Genomic DNA, 22393 nt, shown 5'->3' with positions numbered 1-22393 from the left:
TGCACTTCAAAACTAATCAGGAAAGCCAGTGTGGTGGAACCCAGACATCTTGTTTGTTTATCCTGTGAGATTTACCCGCACTTCACCTTCAGAGCCACACACACACACACACACACACACACACACACACACACACACACACACACACACACACACACACACACAGAGTGAAGGTCTTGTGCTTGTCCCAGGTGCAGAGAAATCTGTGAAGCAGCATGTGGCTTGTCCCAGTTCCTCTACAGTACCTGTGTGCCTTTCTGTGTGTGTGTGTGTGTGTGTGTGTGTGTGATTGCGTATTGCGACAAGACTGACCCATTTGAATCTTAATACAGGCACTCACCAATGCATTGAAACTAGTTCAACATGTAGGCTACTGTCACAAAGCAGCTGGAATGACCGATGCCGCAGGGGTCAAAGGGCAAGCCAGGAGCACATAAAGTTAAAAAAAAGGTCCTCAAAGCAAAATGTTTCAAACACTGAATGAAAAAAAGTGTTGTTTTATGTGTGATTGTGAAAGGCGGGGGAGGTCATGCTGTCAGGAAACACCAAATGCTCAGATGGGTGCTGAGGAGACGAACAGGCCTACACACTCGTGCTTTTTTTTTTACAGAGAGAGGGGCAGAAGTCTGTTGAAGTAATTTCAAAGCAGTGCACGTCTTATGTGTGTCCTGACCAAAGCAGGTGTGTGAGAGGGAGAAGGAGAAAGCAAACAGAGACAGAGCGGGTGGGAGGGACAGAGGGTGAGACAGAGAAGCAAACAGAGAGAGGAGAGAGAGGGTTTCTTTCTCTGGATGCCAGCAATAGCAGCAGCAGCAGCAGCTCGAGCGCACTGGAGGTGACCGGGGCTGGAGGTGAAGGTGCGCGCGCGCGTGTGTGAGTGTATGTGTGCGCGTGAGGAGAGACTGCAGGAGCGGGAGACTTGCTCCCTTGCGCCGCCGCCGCCGCTCTGCCCCTGTGTGCCACCGCCGCCGCCGTGTCTCCTCTACTCCTGCTCCCCGGGACACAGGCAGGCAGCTGGCGTGGTGAGATGTGAAGAGGCTTGAAGTATGGCATGCAAAGATGGTTTCTGCCAAGACGAAGGAGACGGTGACAGCGATGTGCCCCGCTTTTATTCGGACCCTCTTCTACTTTTTCTGTTTGGCGACTTGGTGAGTCCCACAGTGTCCCTCTCTGTTCCGCGGTGCTGGAGCTTTCTCTGGCGCTGAAGTTATGCTACCCTGCTTTTTTATGTGTCTTTCCAGTGTCAAGAAAATCTCTGGACAGACAAAGAAGGATGAAAGGATCTATCCGGAGAATTTTACTCGAATTTTAGACCGACTTTTGGACGGCTATGACAACAGGCTGCGACCTGGATTCGGGGGTATGTAGAGCAAAAATGCATCTTATTTTAAATTTTATATGTAAAAGAGTAGAACAGTAATCACAGAACAGCCCTGAAACACTTAAAATCTTACAATTAGAAATAGAGAGGTGCAACTTTATCATTAATTTGACTTTTTTTGTGCCATATGAGAATAAAATTGGACGTTATGTATGTTACACTGAATTCTGTGACCTGTCAGAACCTGTGACCTGGACCCTAAACCCTAACCCCTAACCCTAACACCAGTGGGGTAATGGTAGTTGATGAGGTGGGTGTATTAGTGGGTAAACTAGATGGGTAGGTTACCAAGAAGGTTAGTGGGTATACTGTCCTGTATGTCTCCAGTGTTTATTTGGCTTATAGGTGGGTATACTACAAACAGCCAGAAAAAAAGTGGGTAAGTTATACCAGAGTATACCTTTCACTACACTGCTGCCTAACAATAACCTCCCAAAAACTCTCAAACTAAACTATTTTTAAGGGAGTCTGGTACTTGGTTGACAGATTTTGGTAGTACTAGTAGGGTTGTAACAGTGTGAGATTTTCATTGTACCATAACGTGTCAGAAAATATAGTGGTTTCACCATGATTTCATCACGGTATTAAAGACTTATCTGTTACAATGACCCCCCCTAAAAGAATTGAAAATAGACATTTTTATCTTTATGCATATCTCATGACAGTAGATTTCACTGATTGATTCCCTTTGCTCTTTATATTCCCCCTCATGACACTGTTATTTCTCCTTACTCAAGGACTTTGGTTTGGTTCCAATGTTACAGGAACTTCACTGGATAAACCAGCTAGAGTGACCATCACAAGCTGGTATGACCAGCTAAACCATAAAAAAATGCAAACATATACCTTAAGATGGTCAAACAAGTTGGTCAACCAGTGTAACCATCTTAAACTGGTCAAGCTGTTTTTTTCAGCTGGATCATTCAGTGAACAAATGTTTTATTGCTATAATTAAAACTTTAAACCATTTTTGAATAGAAATATTTGTAAAAAGTCTCCATTTTGAAAATATAGCCAAAATAAAGTTGCATTTGCATTTTTTTCAGTTCCGTAGGTAAGCAAATGTACACAGTATGATAACAGTCAGTTTTTTATACCACAGACTAGCCTCTATACCACCGCTATACCACTGCAACCCTAGTTACCTGTGCATTAAGGCACCACGTACGCCATATGTCAAGCTAGTTTCAGCCCTTATGTCACTCCTGAAACACACTTAATCATCCTAATGAAAAGGGAAGAGTGAATTTTATGTTTTTAATTGACTTTTTTGCTTTAATAGTGTCTAAACACATTATAAAATGCAATAGGATAACTGTAAAGTCAGTATTAAGCCCTATAGGTCTGCTTAATTTGTATAGCCTTAAAAGTTCAATATTATGAGAATTTTTTCAGTTTATACTAGTATTTTGGACTCCCACCGGGGCATATTTACACACTTAAATGTTCAAAAAAACCAACCAAAGGAAACAAAAAACAAAAAAACATTTTTTTTATTTTGCGTGCCTGAATATACAGTACCTGTATACATCCTCCTTCTGAAACACTGTTTTTCAAAATATTCCAAAAGGAAATACAAGGAGCCCAATTTAGGAAGTTAAGTTTGAAACTACTTGTTATACACTAGTCTATAGTTGTGACATCACAATTCACGGAAATCGGGAAAGCTCGTTTAAAAGCACAGTTTCTGAATAGAGGCTGTGTGCATTTCTCTATGGATAGGGTGATTTAATACTTTCACAGTATTTATATAGCTCCTATACCTGCTTCATATTAAATAAGACATGGAGATGAGACTTAACAATATGGGACCTTTAAATCACAAATCTGCATCAAATAACTGTACTATTTTTGGCCTTCGAAGGAAAAAAAAACATTAATAGGAGAAAAAAAGGAAGAAACCTCAGGAAAAGTAACAGAGGAGATATAAATACATGACGTGCATAAGTGGTAATGGGAACATCACAGCAGCAATGTCTTTTTTTTACCCCTCTCTCTGTATCATATAGAACATGTTGCTTTAGGGTCAAGTGTGTCACACCACACGCAATGTTTCAGACTCACCCTGTAAGCCTGGTCAGGAGAGGGGCCTGTATAAGCTCGCATGTTAAAGCGACTGTAGTTACATAACCGTGTGTATGTTGCGGGACAAATGCTTAATGCACAAGTTCAAGTGCTAAAAGTGCGGATTTGGTTCTTTTCTGTACATCTTGTCTCAAAGCATGGTTAAGAAGCAACGCTATTTGGTTTACAGGGCAAAGCAGACAGATAGCCATGCACACTGTAGCTATGCTTATCCCTGCACTTATAAACAACGCATGTACAGTCTGCCTCCACATTCATTCACTGAGAAAAAAAAATAAACAGGATTATGTTTTACATCTTTTAAGCTATTTTTTCCCCCCACTTCCATTATGCAAAGGCACTAGCTCTGGATAAGCTATTGCGTGTCTTTTGGGCTGTCTGATATAAAATGTGAATAAATGTTAATAAGACTGGTGTCTCCCTGATGCAGGACCATGGATGGATTACTGAACCCAGAGGCCTAAGGGCCCAAAGTTTCAGAGCCCACCTGGAACTTCACCTGCAAAATGCACTCAAATTAACACGTACCGACCAGGAAGAGACTCAAGAAGATCACAAAGAAACACAAAAAGATTTGCAAATAATTTGCAAAGAGACACAAAATAACTACAAGGAGAGAAAGAAAGGCTAAAAAAGACACAGTTATCTCAAAGCTGTGGTGTAATTCGACAGGGGACTTTTCAAAATCCTGTTTTTCACCAAAAAATCTGTGTCTTGCTCCTATGTAGGAGAGGTGGTTGGGCCTTTTACATATCTGTAGCCGGGATGCCATTGTCTCATAACACGCCCATGGGCCTGACTGTGACATGGAAGGATTTAAAAATGGAAATATAACGGGCGCTCTGTTTTATTGGCTCAATAGGTCCTGTGACTGAGGTCAAGACTGACATTTATGTGACGAGTTTTGGGCCTGTCTCAGATGTTGAAATGGTAGGTACCCACACCTTAAAAGGAGATAAACCAAGTTAATTAGTGTGTTTGTTGTATTAATACTAAATTTTGTTCCATATCTGATCATTACAGAAGAGCATAGTCAATTCCTCTGTACTTCATATGTGGGAGGAAAACAACATGTTTTACTAAGCAGACTTTCTTCCAGATGAATGCACATAATCATGAAGAGCTATCATCCCACCTGCCAACCTGCCTGACCTCAGATGTTTGTCTTGCATTTGCCAATTTTCCTGTCCTAGGAGTACACAATGGACGTATTTTTCCGGCAGACGTGGGTGGACCGCAGGTTGATGTATGAGGGCCCAATAGAGATTTTGAGGCTGAACAACCTGATGGTTACTAAAGTGTGGACACCAGATACCTTCTTCAGGAATGGCAAGAAGTCAGTCGCTCACAACATGACGGCCCCCAACAAGCTTTTCCGCATCATGAAGAATGGCACCATTCTGTACACCATGAGGTACTGAAGTGTACTCTTATCACCATGAACAATCTATTAACATTCAACACCAGATCAATGATGAAACCAAAAGTTTTGCCTAATTTAAATCAAAGGGTTTTCACAAATTATGTGTCTATTTCTTACATTTTTAAACTGGAAACAGACAACTTTTTAAAACCCCTCTAACGTTTCCAAGTGGTGTCATTATTGACACTGATGCTGCAAACTCAACTGCGCTGTTTTTTCTTTGGTTGTGCCACTGTGCACCATTTCCACTACTGATGATTGTTACTGCAAAGAACTTGATATTCTTTAGTAAATGGAAATAGCCTCCGATAGCTACCAGAGAAAACAAAGGCACTTTCCTTTTTCTGTTGGGTTGCCCAGTGGTCGATGCACTTCCTGTGTGCCATAAACTGAGACCTCATTTTCCTGGAAGATCGTACCTGGTAACAAAAAAAATTGCATGGTGAAAGCGTATAGGGAAACATCTAAATGCAGATGAGGTCATAATTCTTTAGCAATTATGTTGTGACACCAATACTTAGTTAACAATGCAGCAATTCGTATATCTTATGAACTAATGCCATACGAAGGGTGTTCATCATGTTATGAACTTAAAGTTACTTACTTTCAATCTAATATTCAGTGTAATGTTACGTTGGCTAAGCTGAAGAAAGTGACATCACGTAGATTAGGATTAGAAAAAGAAATATGGTGGCGTCACACCTTAAAATAACTTAAAAGTCACAAAGGACACAAACACCGTTTTCCTGGAGAAAAGTCCTGTGTTAGTTTAACCCTTCCATCACCAAACCTGCCTCCTCACATGGACTCTCAGTCTTTGTACTTTATACATTGGTCATGTGATCGCAGTCTTCCCATAGCGTGGGTTATATATGAATTCTGTTGCATTAGCAACCTTTAAGTGCATTAGAACAGCCTGTATAATTTTAAGTTAAAGCAAAAAAACTTCTCTTTCCACTTTAACACATGGCAGTTTATGATGGGAGAATGGATTCTTCACATAATTCATATTCTGTATTTTGGAGTTTGTGCTAATTTAAAAAAAAAAGTTGGAGAAGAGAGAAGACAGACTTTGTTTGATTAAAAGCAATTAAACAGATTTGCTGTGAAATCAAACTCAGTGGCTCATTATGTGTAAACAGTGCAGAGCTGCTTGGAAGCAGTGCAGAGGCTGCCAAACTTCTACATCTTTTATCAGTATCAACAGTCACATAACTGCTCCTTTGCCTTTTTACTGAAAATGATTTGGTGTAAGTAAATCACTGACCTCTGCAAGTGTTAACCTATCTATCTCTTCACTGATATGAATTCAAGTCAAAGAGAGTTTGTCTGTTTGGTCCTTTATTGAGCAACTCTTCTCTGCAACAGGTTGACTATCAGTGCTGAATGTCCCATGAAGCTTGTGGACTTCCCCATGGATGGACATGCGTGTCCCCTCAAGTTTGGAAGCTGTAAGTTCTGTTTATGTGTGTATTTGTGTGTGTGTGTGTGATAAATAAAGAGGTAGAGACAGAGTGTAACTGACACAAATTTAGTCAGTCTCCTTTCATAATGCCCTGGCTCTCCACATGGCAGGTGAGGCAGGTGACCAACAACCAGATGTTTGCTGATTTTCTCTGACAGGACAATATACAGTAAACCAGCTGTGCACATACAACTAACTGGTGACCAGTAAAACATCTACAGTATGTTGTGTCAAATACAATGGCTGTACTTCTGAAAACCAAAAAAAAAGCCCCAACAAAACAGTCTGACCTCTGACCCCTCTACAGTATCCCATACATGTAGCAGAGTGTAAATGTCAGTTTTTTAATTGAATCATTACTGCATTTACCCATTTGTACCTGAGTCATATTATAGTAGCTATAAACAAATAAACCCATATCTGAGAAGCCTCTCTTGGCTGCTAAACTACATTTTGTGCCCTTTGGTGTTGTTTCACAGGAGACCCACTGGATTACTTTCCATCACTAAACCGGAGGCAATGTGATTTGCAAATAGTACAAAGCAAGTAGTTTCAGCAGAGTTTTGACTTCAATTTGGTTTACACAGAATGTTTTTTGTTGTTTTTTTGAGGTTTTCTATGGAAGCCCTTAGAGACAAGATGAAAGATTTTTTGCGTGCAATGTCAAAGTTTAACATTTATTTTTTACATGGGAGATATTATCTCTTACGTACAAGATATTATCTCCTATGTACAGGGTGTTGGAGATTTTTTTGGGTTAATTAGGCTGTTTAAGAGTGAAAAAGCTGTGCAGAATTAAGTGCTGAGTGCACGATACAAAAGGCATTGAAAGTTCAGCAAAATATGTTAACAAAAGGTTTTAGCTTGTCAGTTGACAAACAACAAATATCCACAGTAAAACATAATGAACCCACAATTTTCTACAGTCTAGGTTCATAAGTGATGTAAACTTGTGTACTTTGGGTAGTTACAGAAAGTCACATCACTACGTTGACTTTTGTTTTATGTGGGAAAGAGCAGCGGTTTCCTGGTTGAAAGTCCATGTTTGTTTGGTCCATCCACTAACCGTTCCCATCTGCCCATCTGACTTTCTCGCTCTTTATACTTGATTCATATGTTCACCACAATGTAAGATCCTCATTACCTTTGCACAGGTGTTGTTTCTGTTTTGCCAGCACGGAATTTTAACATATTTTGTGTCCACCACTATGTTATGTCTTCGCCTTTGTGTCCATTTTACAGATTTCTTTGAGACTAGGCTGATTTCGTGAATAAACTAACTACATATTGACAATCTAAATAGCTACTTTTTTGTGTAAAAAAAAAAAAAGAAAACTTAATAAAGGGACATATTAACAGGGTTTTGCCTGGCTTAAAATCCTCTTTATTTCCGGCTGTTGTGCTGTCTGAAGAAGCTTAACGATATCACATAAGCTCACATCTCGTACTCAGAAATTCTTGCAATATATGGGAACATTTCTTGCGTACACAAAATCTACATACTATGCAGCGTGACTACAAAAAATACTCCATTTTACGTCACACTTAGTATAACTAGCATGTTAGCGTGTGATTTTGAACGCAGCCTTGGTCTGAATAAAAGCCTGATCACGTGAGTTTTCTCTGCTCAGCACTGACATGGACTCTGTGGTGAAAGGAGGAGCTGAGCCCTTTGTGAGACACAAAGCGACTGAATGCTAATACTAAATAATGAAGTATTCATTCTTCATCGTGAACAATAAAGCCCTAGCTCAGCACCAGTGTTTATAGTGGGCCTACTGGTCAGCAGAAATGACTTATCTCAAATAAAGGAGTTTCTCAGCTCCGTCTTATCGGAGAGGAGCAGCAATTTGAAGATTACATCTGCAAGAGAAAGGAGAGGAAAAGACAACGAGTTAGCTTTTACACTCCGTCGTCAATTACCCAGTGTGGTGACATTGCAGAGGACAAATTCACATTTCTCAGTTATTGTCATCCATCTCCGCCTCCTCGTCCTCCTCCTTTCACCAACCCGCTCTGCTGCTGCTAGCCTCCAGTCAGGAGGAAGCAACCATGGATCTGATGTGGCCCGAAGCGAAGGAAAGGTCAGAATCCCTTCCTCTGCCTCAGGATAGCACAGACCTATGCAGCTATTTTCCATAGCTGCTGTGTGTGTGTGTGTGTGTGTGTGTGTGTGTGTGTATGTGCTAATTTTCCCTCTGTCTGCCCTGCCTTCATTTTTTCTCCATCAGTCTTTCTCTCTCTCCCTCTCTCCGTCTCCTTTTTCTGTTTCTCCATCTGGACTTGTGCGCACAGGCATTGCGTTCCACTCCATGACACACCAGAGTCATTTCATTTTGGCAGCACAGTTGGTACCCTGCCGATGTTGAGTCCCATAGGGAGTGGCAGGCAAAGATAACTGGCATTTTGTTGTGCATCCACAGACTGGCCACCCTCACCAGGATACATACAGCAGAGCACTAAACTTAAAAAGACTTGTTAGGATTTAAAGTATCCCCAAGTCAGACACAGTGGAGAATTTATCCGAATGATGTAACTTTTCTTGGGGATAGTAGTTCTGCACGATGCATTAGTGAGTGACGTTGGACCTCCACGAACTTTGACTCAAACCGCATTGCTCTGGTTTCATTGGATTTGAAACTGGGTTAGATGCTGTTTTTATAAGCAAATATCGGTTATAAGACAGTTCAGTGAAATTTACGATGAAAGATCCTCCTTGGCAATCAGCTAAAAAAAACCCCAACTACGATGCAATCTTATATATATATTTTTTTTGCAGATCAGTAAATGAACGACTCTATAGTTTTCCTGCTTTCGAATAGAAGTCAAGGGTCAATCTGCCTTGAAGGGCTGGAAGTCCTAAAAAATTAATTAGTCAGTGGAGAGTTTTAGTGTCCCATGACGCTGCTTCAGAGGCTTTTCCCATCTCTATGAATACAGTTCTCTGGGAAACAATGTACAGCAATGATTTGGATTCCAAACTGTCCAATTTGATGATATTTAATATCACTGTGTCAGATAAGCATCTTCCAACTGCAGTTCCCCTCAGCTCTATGGAGTGTTTAAGTGTCTTTCAGCTCCTTGTTTTGGTTTTATAGTGTTTCTGATTCACTCTAAGGAATCAGAAACATGAAATGGAAATGCCAATGATAATACAAAGAATGCTGAATTCCTGTTTCAGTCCTCTTAGTTTCTAGTTTATTGTATGTTTACAGTATTGATTATTTGGAAGGGTTTGTGATTATATTTAAGGCCTACAAAAATGACCGTGTCAGGTGAGTATATTCAGGGTGAACACTCCCAATTTATAAAAGCCCAGTTGCCAGAAGAAAATGTTATAGATGACTGCACACTAGATACATTCAATTTGGACATTTTATTTATGTATCATATCAATGTCTCTGAAATGACAAAGCATATATATGTCATCCAGAGGTGGGAAGGATGGTGGATGGGTTAGGGGTTACATAAAGGCAAGATGCCTGCCAAGCTGCAGACCACTAAAGACCACTGTTTGAGACCAACAAAGTATTCAACCGCTGTGTTTCCAGTGGCTTTTTAGCCACTAAATGTGGATGTTTTTAGGGGCGAGTTGTTGTGTTTTCAGTTGCTTTTTGTAGGTGATTTTTTCCTGCTGTCTTTCTAGAAGGGTTTGTGCTACCAAAACTGAGTATTTTAATCCAAAGCATGACCTTCTCCTAATAAAAAATAAAGTGTTTTTTGTGCCAAAACCTAAATACATGTTAACCATAGCATTTTTTAAATAGACAGTTACAACATATCAGCTATATAATGTAAAATGCAATGTACTTTTTACTTTGCAGAAACGTACAATAACAATTAACCAACTGAATTCAAAAACAAAACAAAAGCAACAGAGGCTCTTGAGCAGCAAAAGCAGATTAATTCATTTCATATTCAAAAAGTGTGAAAAATATGTAATGAAGATAAAAGAAAAAAGGGTTTCGGTCACACGGCTTTCTTCAGCACACCTTTTAAGTGATTTCTTTCGGAGCACTCTCATAGCCAAGTTGCAATAAGTGCCACATTGCTGCACCTTCCTGGGATTGATTCCAACCTCGATGCCTTTGTTTCATGTCACAACCCTCTCATATTTTAAGTTTACTCCATCAAGTGAAGGACCTAAAAAGGCTACAGCATCTAACTATAACTAATGACAAATCAGATGGCAGGTAGTAAGAGGCAGAGGGTCTTATCTATGAACACATCAACTCGTTGGGTGGTATCAAGTAGGTCTTGCGAATGTATGAACATAGACTATACATTTGTATGTATACATTTAAACAAATAATACCTTTATAAAAACCTATCAACATATACTGTACATATGTGGGCAAAGACAGTTACAGTATACAAACACATTACACACATACACAGATTTGTTTCCCTATATTGTTCGTATTATTTTTTTCACTGCACAGTTCACAACTTACAGTTTAGTGACTCACACAGATGTGTCTTTTCTGTCTGCCCACAGATGCCTATCCCAAAACAGAGATGATCTATACTTGGACCAAAGGGCCTCAGCATTCAGTGGAGGTCCCTCCTGAGTCCTCCAGCCTCGTTCAGTATGATCTCATCGGCCAGACAGTCTCCAGTGAAACCATTAAATCCATCACAGGTGAGACTCACCCGTCCTCTCACTGTTTTGTGTGAAATGACTGCAGGGGATGATGTGATGAACTGTTTCTTTTTTTGTAAATTAATTGTTGAAAAAACTACAAAATCTGTTCTCTTTTATTGAAAGATGTGCAGCCATCTGTGTGGATTGTACTCTGTCAAACCTAGTGGATCGACACTGAATTTTCTGCATGAGTGACAGGACAAATACTGTACAAATGCAGCACAGTTGGTAGATATTGATATTTGGAGCTTTGTCACTGCATTGGAGCGTGAACAGCAGACGGCAGCCACTTGAAATCAAACCCTGTCAACACCATGAGTTGCAGCATTTCAGAGGGCGTTTAAGTTCACATAAATACTGAAGGCTCCAAAAAAGATATTTGAAAGTTGTGTGGCATGTGTCCGCTCGGGTGAAAATGGATGGGGGTTACTAAAACATAGAGGAGTGCAACAAAACGATCAAATAGAATCAAATGTGACGTCTGTCTAAAGCTGCGTTAAGTGAAATCTGCGGTCCTGCGACTTTAAATTCTTTGTTCATCAAACTAATTCATTTCTGTTGATCCTGCAGGTGAATACGTGGTGATGACGGTCTACTTCCACTTGAAACGTAAAATGGGCTACTTCATGATTCAGACGTATATCCCCTGCATAATGACAGTAATCCTCTCCCAAGTGTCCTTCTGGATAAATAAAGAATCGGTCCCGGCACGCACAGTTTTTGGTATGTAGCCCTCACACATCTCTCATCCTGCACAGCCTCTGTTTATTTACTCCATACTGCATGTGTTTCTCTCCACTCTGTGCAACAAGGTGATGTTACAGTGTGAAGTGATTATGGGGAATAGAAAGAGCTGCTGTTTATTTATTTATTTTCCATCCTAAGATTGCCTCGTGAAGTGCAAATTCACTGCTATTAGTTTTAAGTGTGGTTTGAAATGCTAGAATGAACAGCTGACAGCATTAGGAAAAATCATTTTCTACTCAGCAAAGATGCCTCAAGCAAAGAGCAGAAATGTTGGTCTATGAAAATGGTTTTGGCTCAAATAGTGGATGATACAAAATCTTCTAAAGATGTCATATAAATACTCTTTAAATGGGTTGAAACTGTTTTAAAACATGATGGGGAAAGATGCCCTGCAAGAGTATTAAAAGTAGGTAGTTACAGGTAACACGCCTCAGGAGGTAATTGAGATTCAGGTGTCTACGGATTTCCAATATTACCTAAAGGATACCTAATCAGGAGCAGTAAATTCAAAAAAGCGTTTGTGCTACTTTAACAAGGTTTAGCTATCCAAGTCCCCAGACGAAAAATGCTTGAGAATTTGTACGTTTCAAACGTGTCATATCAGTGTTTCTAAAGTGACGCAGTACGTGAGCTGACTTTTTCATGAGGAGGTGGAGGGAAAGGTGGATGGTGTGTCACCGAGGCGAGAAGTGGGAGGGCGAGATGGTGTTTGTTGGAGGCCAACAAACTACACAATGTAAATTACGTCATTTTGCGTTGTTTTGCTGGCTCTTGGGGGTGTTGCTCAAACTACTGTAGGGTTCCCACAGTTTGTTAATGAGTCTTAAAAAGCATTGAATTCATTAATCTAAAAATAGTTAGTATTAAAATTACTTAAGTTAATCTTGACTTGAGTTAATCTTTCAAAAGTCTTAAAAATGCTCAGACATGGAACGTAGAGTTTTAGGGATTGTTTTTTTCTGACATTGCATTGTAAAATCTCAAAATAACTGTTAACATCTATTTTTCTGTTAAATAATATAAGAAATTCCTTTTTTTTAACTCATGATTATGGGAGTCCAAGCGGTAGGATCTCAAATGCAGAGTGAAAAACACAAAATTGCCAAGACGTGTTTCACTCAAAAAAGTTTTTTGACGTAGAAAATCGAAAATGTTCATGTTTTATGTCATACTAAACATTTGAGCAAAACAAAATTGTCCTTCTTCAGTTTTGGTTTTTAGAAAATTAGCCTTAAAAAGTCAGACAGACCCACCCCTCTCTCTTTCTCTCAAACTCAGGCAGAAATCCAGTCAAACGATAAACTAGGCAGTCCTAATCGAATATAAATTAAGATTATGTTTCTGCGCCGTCTATTTTTCATCTGAAATGTTTTCAGAAATGTATTTTAATGCCTCGTTTAGCTGTAATGGTGAGAGTTTGGGAGCAGGAAGTGGGCTCCACACTGTTTCCTGCACACTGTAAACAGCTGCTGAAAAAACAGAGATCAGGTAAAACTAAGCAGCGCTGACCAAATATAAACCAAGTTTCTGTAACTGAATTGCACATTTCTTGCCTTAAATGTTTTCAGAAACATGTTTTAGCTTACCGTTTAACTGTAATACGAGATCGCCAGCCCCCATGCTTTCACGTGGATCAGGTCACAGTATGTCAGGTGCACAGCATTCTCGTAGTTGTAGCTTTTCCACCTCTTGAGCAGGAAAATCATTTTTCTCTGTTTTTTCTGGTAATGTAGCACCAATTTCAAAAGTATTTGCATATTTATTCGGCTTAGAAAGCCCAGTTTTATGTGAGGGCCCTCTTCATATCAGTGAAATCCTTTAACCAGAGCATTGTTGAAACAGAAAGAAGCATAAAGATTCATCCTATCAGCTGGAAAGTGAGGTACAAATGTAATGTATCTGTGGTTTGCAGGAGCCAGCCAGTACCAACATTTAGGCTATTCTGGCGTTTAGTTTGGCTGCAGCATGTTATAAAATCCAAAGCCGGACAGGTCTGCTGTGCCAGCTGTATTCAGCTGCCAAGCCATGACTGGAAAATCACTGTTTTGGGGATTGTAAAAAAGGTTTGAAGGCTTTCAAAACCTTTATTTTTTTTACTGGCTTTCAAACTTATCTCCTAGATTTTTCATCATGTTTCAAAACTCTAGACTTAATTATCTTATAATAATATAATATATATAGTCATATATAATAGTCAGAAAATGCTATTCTATAATTTGATTCAAATGAATAAGACTTTTTTCTCATGTATCTCATCATTTAAACATAAACAAAATGATTTTTTGTTTGTATACCATTGTAAAAAATAAAAAAAATCAACAACAAATGCACAAAAAAAACAGATCCTCAAAAAGCAACAAGGAAAACCTGTTATGAAGTTACCTCAAAATCTGTTGTACAGAGGTCTAAAACAAAGGAAGTAAGATGAACATTGACAAATGATGCCATATGAAGGCAACACATAGATGCTGATTTAATGAGCAGTTATAGGTAAAGTTATAGGTAGGTGTAGGTATCTTTCCTTTTTCTAAGATATAAATACATGATGTGATGAGTGATGATGTAATAATAACTCAACATGAGGCATCAAATTCCAGTTATTCTATTATTATAGTTATAGTTGTTGCAGTGTTACTAAATACTGTTGTTACAATTAAGATAGTTAGAATTGTAAGCTTGCTTATGAAGTGTGTGTAATGTAAATATATTATTTGGCATTTTGTCAAATTCTCAAAAGTTGTTGTATTATCCGTTTTTTTCTACATCATCAGTAAGTTTCAGTTTCTGGCCTGTGACCCAGTTGCGCTCTCCCTGGCTCCCCTGATATGCCGTTTGGGTCCCTGTCCTAGAATAGACTGATTAGTGTGCGTCGATAGAGAGGCAGGACGACAGACAGAGCTGCTAAAAGTAGACCAGCGTTGCCGGGTGTTGTTGTTTCATTATTAAGGGACGTCTCAGTTTGGTAGTTTGTCGACCACGTTCCTCCACTTATGTTGATGGAAAGTCATTCAATGATAATGGCACTGACACTCGTCCTTCATTTTGAAAGTAGTTCAGATAGGTTATGTTTTGGACCATCATTTTCAGAGGTAATTTTAACTTGAGTAATGAGAGACAAGCATGAGTGTAAATGGTGAGCAGTGATTCCCCCAAAAGCTTTGTGACATCACAATGCCAGAAATATGTAGAGTTTCACAATAAAGTAGCCTGTTAGTGAAATATAATCTTTTGTTGTGTGTTTGGCATGTAGTGTTAAATTAGTTTCTTTTTAGTGAAAATGCATCACTGTTTAATGAGGCATATTTTACTGAGGGACTATTGACCTAATGGTTGAATTAAGCCTTTTATAACAGACCTTTCACAGGAGGTGGTAGTTTGCATGATCCTGATAGATAGATCTAATAGATCTAAAATAAGAACCATAAAAGCTAGAGTGTTCATTCCTTTTGCAGCAGAAAGGTAAGGATTCTGTCCTCTCTGTCATCACATCATGACCTTACGTTATCTTACCTTACGTGCCATGCAAATATAATATTCCTTGTAATTGCGTCGGTAGACCCTGAAATGGCTGCAGGGGATCACTGTTTCCATAACCCTGTATATATATAGACCTAAAATAAGAACCATAATAGCTGAAGCATCCATTGTTTTTACAACAGAAATAAGGGGCGACCGATGCTGTTTTTTCAGGGCTGATACTGATTATTGATAGTTAATGAGACAGATTACCGATATTTGGTACGAATATGCATTTACATTAAAAACGAAAATATTTCTGTCTTTTAGAATTTGTTTAGCCTTTAGCAAATGTTTAATCTAAACTGAGCCTTTCAACATCATATACAGCAAGTTCCCAGCAACTGTTTTAAGTAAGTGAAAATCAAAGTAAAAAATGGATAAATCAAAATAGCACCCTGAGGTTTTACAAAGTAAAAGTTTGTGCAATGCTGACACTTTCTTTGCACTTTTTAATTAGTTAATTTTATCAGCGATCATTAAAAATAAAATGCCAATACAGATAATATGTTACCTTACCTAATGTGCGGTGCAAATGTAGTATTTCACCTAAATTATGGCATTCTGTTTGTCCCTCTCTCTCCTACCAGAGAGCTGTTAGCTTGCAGTGGATGAATCCTCATACTGCAGTTACAGTTTAACTTTCTGCTCTTGCTAACATTGAACTTTTAACTGGAAGCTTCAAATCCACAGCAAAGACACTGACACTTGGCCCGAGACGAGCCGGGACCTTCAAGCTTCCGCTTTAATAATACTTAATTTAACTTTACCAAACAGTACTTTATCTAACGTAACACTCTACTTTATTTAACATTACAACAGTATGTTAATGAACTTTATTTTAACAGTAGTTTATGGGACTTTATTTTATAGCAGTAGCTACCTTATTTGTAACTGTAATTCTTTCAATGATTTAGTATTTTAGTATTTTACAGTAGTTTAGAGGAAATTTCAAAATATTGAGATATATATCCTGTATGGCGATATAGCCTGAGAATATTGTGATATTATTTTAAAGCCATATCGCCCAGCCTTTATCCCCAGAATAAGTATCATGAATGACAAAAAATGAACTTTTGTTTTTATTGTGGTGCTTAAAACTCCACTGCTTTAGCATCGTCTCTTTTATTCTACATATTCTTCTTCCATATCCTTCTTCTTTATTGTGTTCCAGTGCCTACATTAACCACAATGCAACTCAATTGCAGCCAGTTGAGTTTGAGATTTTGGTGCGATATACTGTAGCCTCAAGGTGCCAGCAGAGATGAGGAGCAGGCCTTGGAGGTGTCTTCCCAAATGATGGCAACTCCAGTGCTCTCCCTCTGGAGCCATTAAAGGATTTTTACACTTCAAACACTTTTTTACATGCTGAGTAGTACGCCTCATCATCTGTAAACAGCCTCTGATGTGTATAATTGGAGCACTTCCTCTTATATCATGACATCAGGCATGTTGTTGGCTGGATGCAGCATCTGGTCAAACTTTGACAGCATACCGCATCACTAATGGTGACCAAACATCCACGCTCCCTAATGGTTTTACCACTGGTTACTCTCTCTCTCTCTCTCTCTCTCACACACACACACACACAAACACACACACACACACACACACACACACACACACACACACACACACACACACACACACACATATTGCAGTATCACCTGTCTGTCTTCAGCGTGCATTTGCCACAGTGTGTGTTTCTGTTGACTGTGCAGTTTGTGTTTTGAGTCTGCTGAGCAGAATAAACACCGTATGACCCTCAGTAGAAATGTCCATTGGTGTCGTGCAATGTAATAAAGCAGTGGGGGATCAATTCTGCTCTCCTGCAGTGACCAATGGATCTGACAGTCCAGCTGCACTGCCCCCGCCTCTGCGCCCAAAGCTGTCCAGCACCACAGAGGCATCACAGCAGCACAGCCATTGTTGTATCAGTGGAGCCTCTGAGGCAGCGGATTTCTGCTGTTATCCGCTGTGTGTAAATGTGCATATTAGGTGGGGAGGGGGAGGAGGCAGTCAGTGTTTGGATTTTTCCTCTTCCTCCCTGCAGCCACACTCTGTTTTGACTTCCAGCCACAGTGTCCTGCTGTGAGTGTGGAAGAAGCAGTTTGTCAGGAAGACAAACGGGGTGGAGGGAGGATTGGAGTTGGAGTTTTTTGGCTTCAGACAGAAGGGTCATACATTTTAAACAAGCTAAAGCAAGTCATTGGTTTCTGTGCTTTTAATGATGTGATGAGACTGTTGTTCTAGAATATGCAGATGTGGCCACTAATGATAGAGGAGGTCACAAGGCTGAATTCCCAATTGCATTTTGTAGAGATGCTTGAGCTCATGGATTTGAGGAAATAGTTTAACGATTTACAAAAAAAAGCAATCGGCTTTTCTTGTGAAAGGTAGATTAGAAGATTATTAACATTTCACCCCCAAATCAAAAACACATATTTTTCCTCTTACCTGTAGGACTATTTATTAATCTACATTAGTGATACTTAATTTATGGCCCATGGAACAAATCTGGCCCCTGATATTGTGACATGTGCCCCCCCAACCATGAAATGTGCTAAAATTTGAGAAATGTCCTAAAATCCTAGAAAAATGTTAAAATCCTAAAAATGTCCTAAATTCTAAAAAATGTGCTAAAATCCTAGAAACATCCTAAAGTCTCAGAAACGTTTATGAGGCTGCTTAGACTGGCCCCTGGCCTCCCGTCATTTTGAATAAGTGGCCCCCAAGCAAAGCAAGTTGAGGATCTAGATTGTTTAGGTGTGAGTTAGTATTGGAGATATCGGCTGTAGAGATGTCTGCCTGCTCTTCAATATAATGGAACTAGATGGTACTCGGCTTGTGGTGCTCAAAAAACAAAAAGTTATATTTGAAAAACAGCAATGTCTCTTTCCAGTTATCATGAACCAGTTACTCTTTGTAATCCACAGAACTTGTGAGCAGTTTCATGTAGGAACTATGTTTTTGTACCGACTACACCCATCAACCTTGTCACTGTGCAGAAGGAAGTGTGAACTACTGTTAGCTTACCCAGCACCACTGAGCGAGCTAACGTTACAGCTCAGCCGAGGAGAGCAACATCTCTGTTTATATTTTGCACTTTTATGAGCACGAGCCTCTCGTCAATGAGGAGACGCGAGCTGAGGCTCGCGGTTCATGCTGTATCTGGTCATTATGCTAAATTAAGCTGACTCAAGCTCTATACTAAAAAAACAGGGATGAAATTCATATCAATATCCTCATTTTAGAGAGAAATTGAATATGCATTTGGGAAATCTTTCAACTGATAATTTTAGAGACCGTGGAGTAATTTTATTTGTGTGTTTCCGTTAAACTGCAGCTGGTATTCAGCATCTGGTTTTCTGTTTTCCCAAGAAGCTTAAGACCCAAAATATCATGTGAAGGCTGCAATCCTGTCATTGTACGGAGGTGAAAATGAAACAGTTGGTGTAAAGATCTAATTTAGTGAAGGGTAGCTCATCTGTAGCACATCAGTCATCAAAACATGCCTGAATAAATTCCGATTTTTGTGCTCTGGGGAAAAACATCCTCAAAAATTACAGTTCAAAAATCTATCTTAAATTCTATTATATATTGTTTTGCATTTATTTATTTTACAATTAAAGCCAGTGCAGAAGTCTGTTAAACCTAAATCCTTTTTAATGACCAGCAGGGGGCGACTCCAATGGTTGAAAAAAGTGTATGAAAAAATTAACCTACTTTTCACTTGATTTATTACCTCAGTTAACATTTTCCTGATGAGTTTATGGTCTCAATCACTAGTTTCAAGTCTTTTTAACACAGCATGATCTTAATTATGTAAATTATGGTCCTATTAAGACTTCAATAGACAGTAAAGCAGGATATACTAGCTTCTGTGAGTTTCTACCTTGTGATTGACAAGAAGCTTACACGTGACTTGTCAGATGAAGCAGTGTGAACTTTCCACAGTTCCCCCCTACTGTTCATATATGGTCACTTATGGCTTGGAAAAAAAGAACCAAGATGGTGCATATGCAGAATATCTATCAACAGTCAGTTTCAGAGCAGCTTTATATTAGAGGTTAATATCCTCGGTCTGTGGCCTCGGGCCGCAGTTCACCTATCAATGTCATCCAGCTGCTTTTGATTGACAGGTAATTATATGGCAGTCACGTCCGTGCGCTGGGGATGAATTTATGTTGGGCAAGGACTCTGCAGCACAGATTGTTCCAAGTCTCCAACGTCAACGGGATTTTCTCCAAATCACATTATTGCTGTTGGTTAATAATACCAAGGACGAGTGACGAGCTACAGGCTTATACTGTAACCTTCTTTGATTGTAGGAGCCACGTGTGACCTTGCATGCTGGCCGGATCAATGTCTTGTTTTATTTTCATGGTATCTCTCTTGCTACTACAAAAGGTGTAGTCTGCAGCCTCTGCTGTGGTGGGGAAGGTATACTTTAAGCATCCGTAAGCTCTTGGTGGTGTAATATCTTTTGATACACATCTGACTTGTAGTTATACAGACATTATTTGGAGGTAGAGCTTCTACGCAGGCAGAAATAATCCTATTAGGGGAGTGAGATCTCAATGGGTGGTTATTTTTATTCTCTCCATGAAGTACATTTGGCTGAAATATGTAATTATGATGATTGTGAATCTAGTTTTTTTTCCCAGCTTTTTTCTTTTTCCCTAAACATTTTCCCTCACTTAAAAAAAAGTCCTAAATCTACTAATTTCTTCAGTTTGTGAAATATCTAAATACCAAGTTGGTCATTGCCTTTTCCCGCATGGTATCTGAAAGCACCTCATGTAAAATTATGTCGCTCCAGGTTTCAAAAGGTTTAGGTAATGCCATGAATCCTAAAACAACAATAAACTTTGTAAGGTGACAATATGTTTAGTGTTATGTTTACAGCTTGTTGTGCTGCCCCTAAGTGATCCAAAAAAAAAAAAAATCAATTCATGCAGATGTAAATACTATGCTTCTTTCTGTACATGCCTGCCATTACAGAGAGCCAAATTTGGTTCATTATCCCCCTCATTCAGTTAATGAAATATGCTGATGGAGAGCAACATAATGTACATGGGTTATTGAACACTGGGCAAATGATCTTATCATTTATTTGGCAATGATAAGAGGAAAATCTCTTTCAGGGGGTTTCATTCTGATCTAAATTGAGGTTGTGTTTGATGCTATATATAGGGCTTAGAATTGTTTTTTTAAAAAAAAGTTGCCATACCTATAACAGTGCCCTCAAAATGACACTGTTACCAATACAGAACTTCATCGGATACCTTTTTTAACTTCATTCAATATGCTTTGTGTGAATGGAAGCATTCAGTTGTGTAAAATTCTAAAGGGACTTGCACCGATAAAGTGCCTTTCTGGTCCTGTGACCACTCAGAGTGCTCTAACACTACTTGTAACATTCAGCCATTCACACACATACCCACACAGTGCTGGCCGATGTTTTAATACAAGGTACCACTTGCTACTCAGTTTATCATTCACATTAGTATCAGTAGTAATTTGGGGTTCAGTATCTTGCCCAAAAATACTATGCCCCAAAAAAAAAATACCTCCAGATGCCACAGGAGTGTAGAACAGCCTTTATTTCAAACATTTTGGTGCATCTCGGCACACTGGACTGCCAACTCTGTCAAAAACATTGGGCTTGACTTCACACCACAGACTGTATGGGTTGTAGCTGCTGCAGTAGTGTGCCAGTCACATGTCATATTGAATCGAATAATGTTTACAGGGCTCGGCTACAAGCAAAACTATACAAATATTAATTTTTGTTGTAGATATTGGTACATAAGAATGGAATGCATGTATCATTTGTCTGCAGAAGTTTTGATTGTTTGATTGTGCAGTATGTATTTTTTCATACCTTCATACTTAGTAGTAAAGACTGGAGAGTGTGCCAGTTCTGCAAGCTTTTTCAGTCTAGTAAATGAACAATCTTAACTCAAAAAATGACAAGAAAGTTAATATTCTTAGTCGTCTTTTCCTTATTAAACTGAGAAATACAACTGTATACCTTCTGAATTCAAGTTTATCTCTTTCAATGAATTATGACTTACATTGCCTTGTTGACTCACAACCTTCACCTAAACTAGACAAAAACAGAACCAAAGCCATCTTTATTAGTCTTGTTAGTCGTTTAGTTTGTCAGTCCACTGTTTAAACAATCACCAGCTCTGATGAGTTAGATTTATAATAATATAATGTTTTTTTCCCCACTATCTCTCTCCACTGTAGCTGGCCAGCTGTTTACAGTCCTATAACGTTATCCCGACCCCTCACAACTACGGGATGTCTGTCACTTCAGCTGACCTTTCCACCTTAAGAGACTAGACACTGACCCTGTGCACCACATACATAATTAGATTGAAAATTATTATGTCAGCATTTTTAAACATCTTCCTATACCGTGATACTGTCATACTGCGATACTGCCCAAGCCTACTTGGTGCTTGGTTATCTCAGGTGATACCTTAAAGGTATTTGAATTGGATCTGCAGTGACATCCAACACAAATTTTGTCTCAGCTCTCACTTAGGATCAACTTCATGTGTTTGATATTGTTCTTTTTGGATACCCCTGAAGGCATCACCACTGTCCTGACGATGACGACCCTCAGCATCAGCGCTCGCCACTCCCTTCCTAAGGTCTCATATGCCACTGCGATGGACTGGTTTATCGCTGTCTGCTTCGCCTTTGTCTTCTCTGCCCTCATTGAGTTCGCCGCTGTAAACTACTTCACCAACGCGCAGATCGAGCGGGCCAAAAAGAAACCAGCCAAATGTCCCCCAGTGCCCCAAACCACGCCTGTCAAGGTCAAGGACACGGAGGAAGTGCTGCAGGTGATTTTTGTTTCCCTCAAAGTGGCTGTGGCAAATAGTCTGATAGCACTTAACTTAAAGGAGCACTTACACAGCATGTCCCTCATTATGTGCTTACTGTATCTGGCCTTTAGCCTAGACTTTCGAACGGCCAGGAGTGGGCCTGCCTGAGGATCGTCAGCTGTGCTCCTGCTCATAAGAGCTGAGAGGATCCGAGCTGTAGAGAAAACAGAAGAAATCTGATCCCAGGATGAGTTTAGACTTCCAATTCTGCCTTTGTCTGGTAAAA

At 39.4% G+C, this 22393-nt stretch overlaps 1 protein-coding gene across 1 annotated transcript in view; it reads left to right on the top strand.

The window, feature by feature from the left end:
- Positions 1–802: 802 nt before the first annotated feature.
- The window catches only part of gabra4 (gamma-aminobutyric acid type A receptor subunit alpha4), a 32438-nt gene continuing 10847 nt past the window's right edge, over positions 803–22393 (top strand). Inside the window, exons 1-8 of the mRNA XM_042493041.2 lie at positions 803–1148; positions 1242–1360; positions 4329–4396; positions 4660–4880; positions 6258–6340; positions 10853–10996; positions 11570–11722; positions 21869–22125. Coding sequence (XP_042348975.2) covers positions 1060–1148; positions 1242–1360; positions 4329–4396; positions 4660–4880; positions 6258–6340; positions 10853–10996; positions 11570–11722; positions 21869–22125 — 1134 coding nt within the window. The 5' untranslated portion in view covers positions 803–1059. The remainder of the gene's footprint in view (positions 1149–1241; positions 1361–4328; positions 4397–4659; positions 4881–6257; positions 6341–10852; positions 10997–11569; positions 11723–21868; positions 22126–22393) is intronic.

The sequence above is a fragment of the Plectropomus leopardus genome, chromosome 8 (assembly GCF_026936395.1).
Source record: "Plectropomus leopardus strain MGB_pleo_1.0 chromosome 8, ASM2693639v1, whole genome shotgun sequence".
Classification (NCBI taxonomy): domain Eukaryota; kingdom Metazoa; phylum Chordata; class Actinopteri; order Perciformes; family Serranidae; genus Plectropomus; species Plectropomus leopardus.
This window is presented reverse-complemented; position numbering and strand designations above follow the sequence as displayed.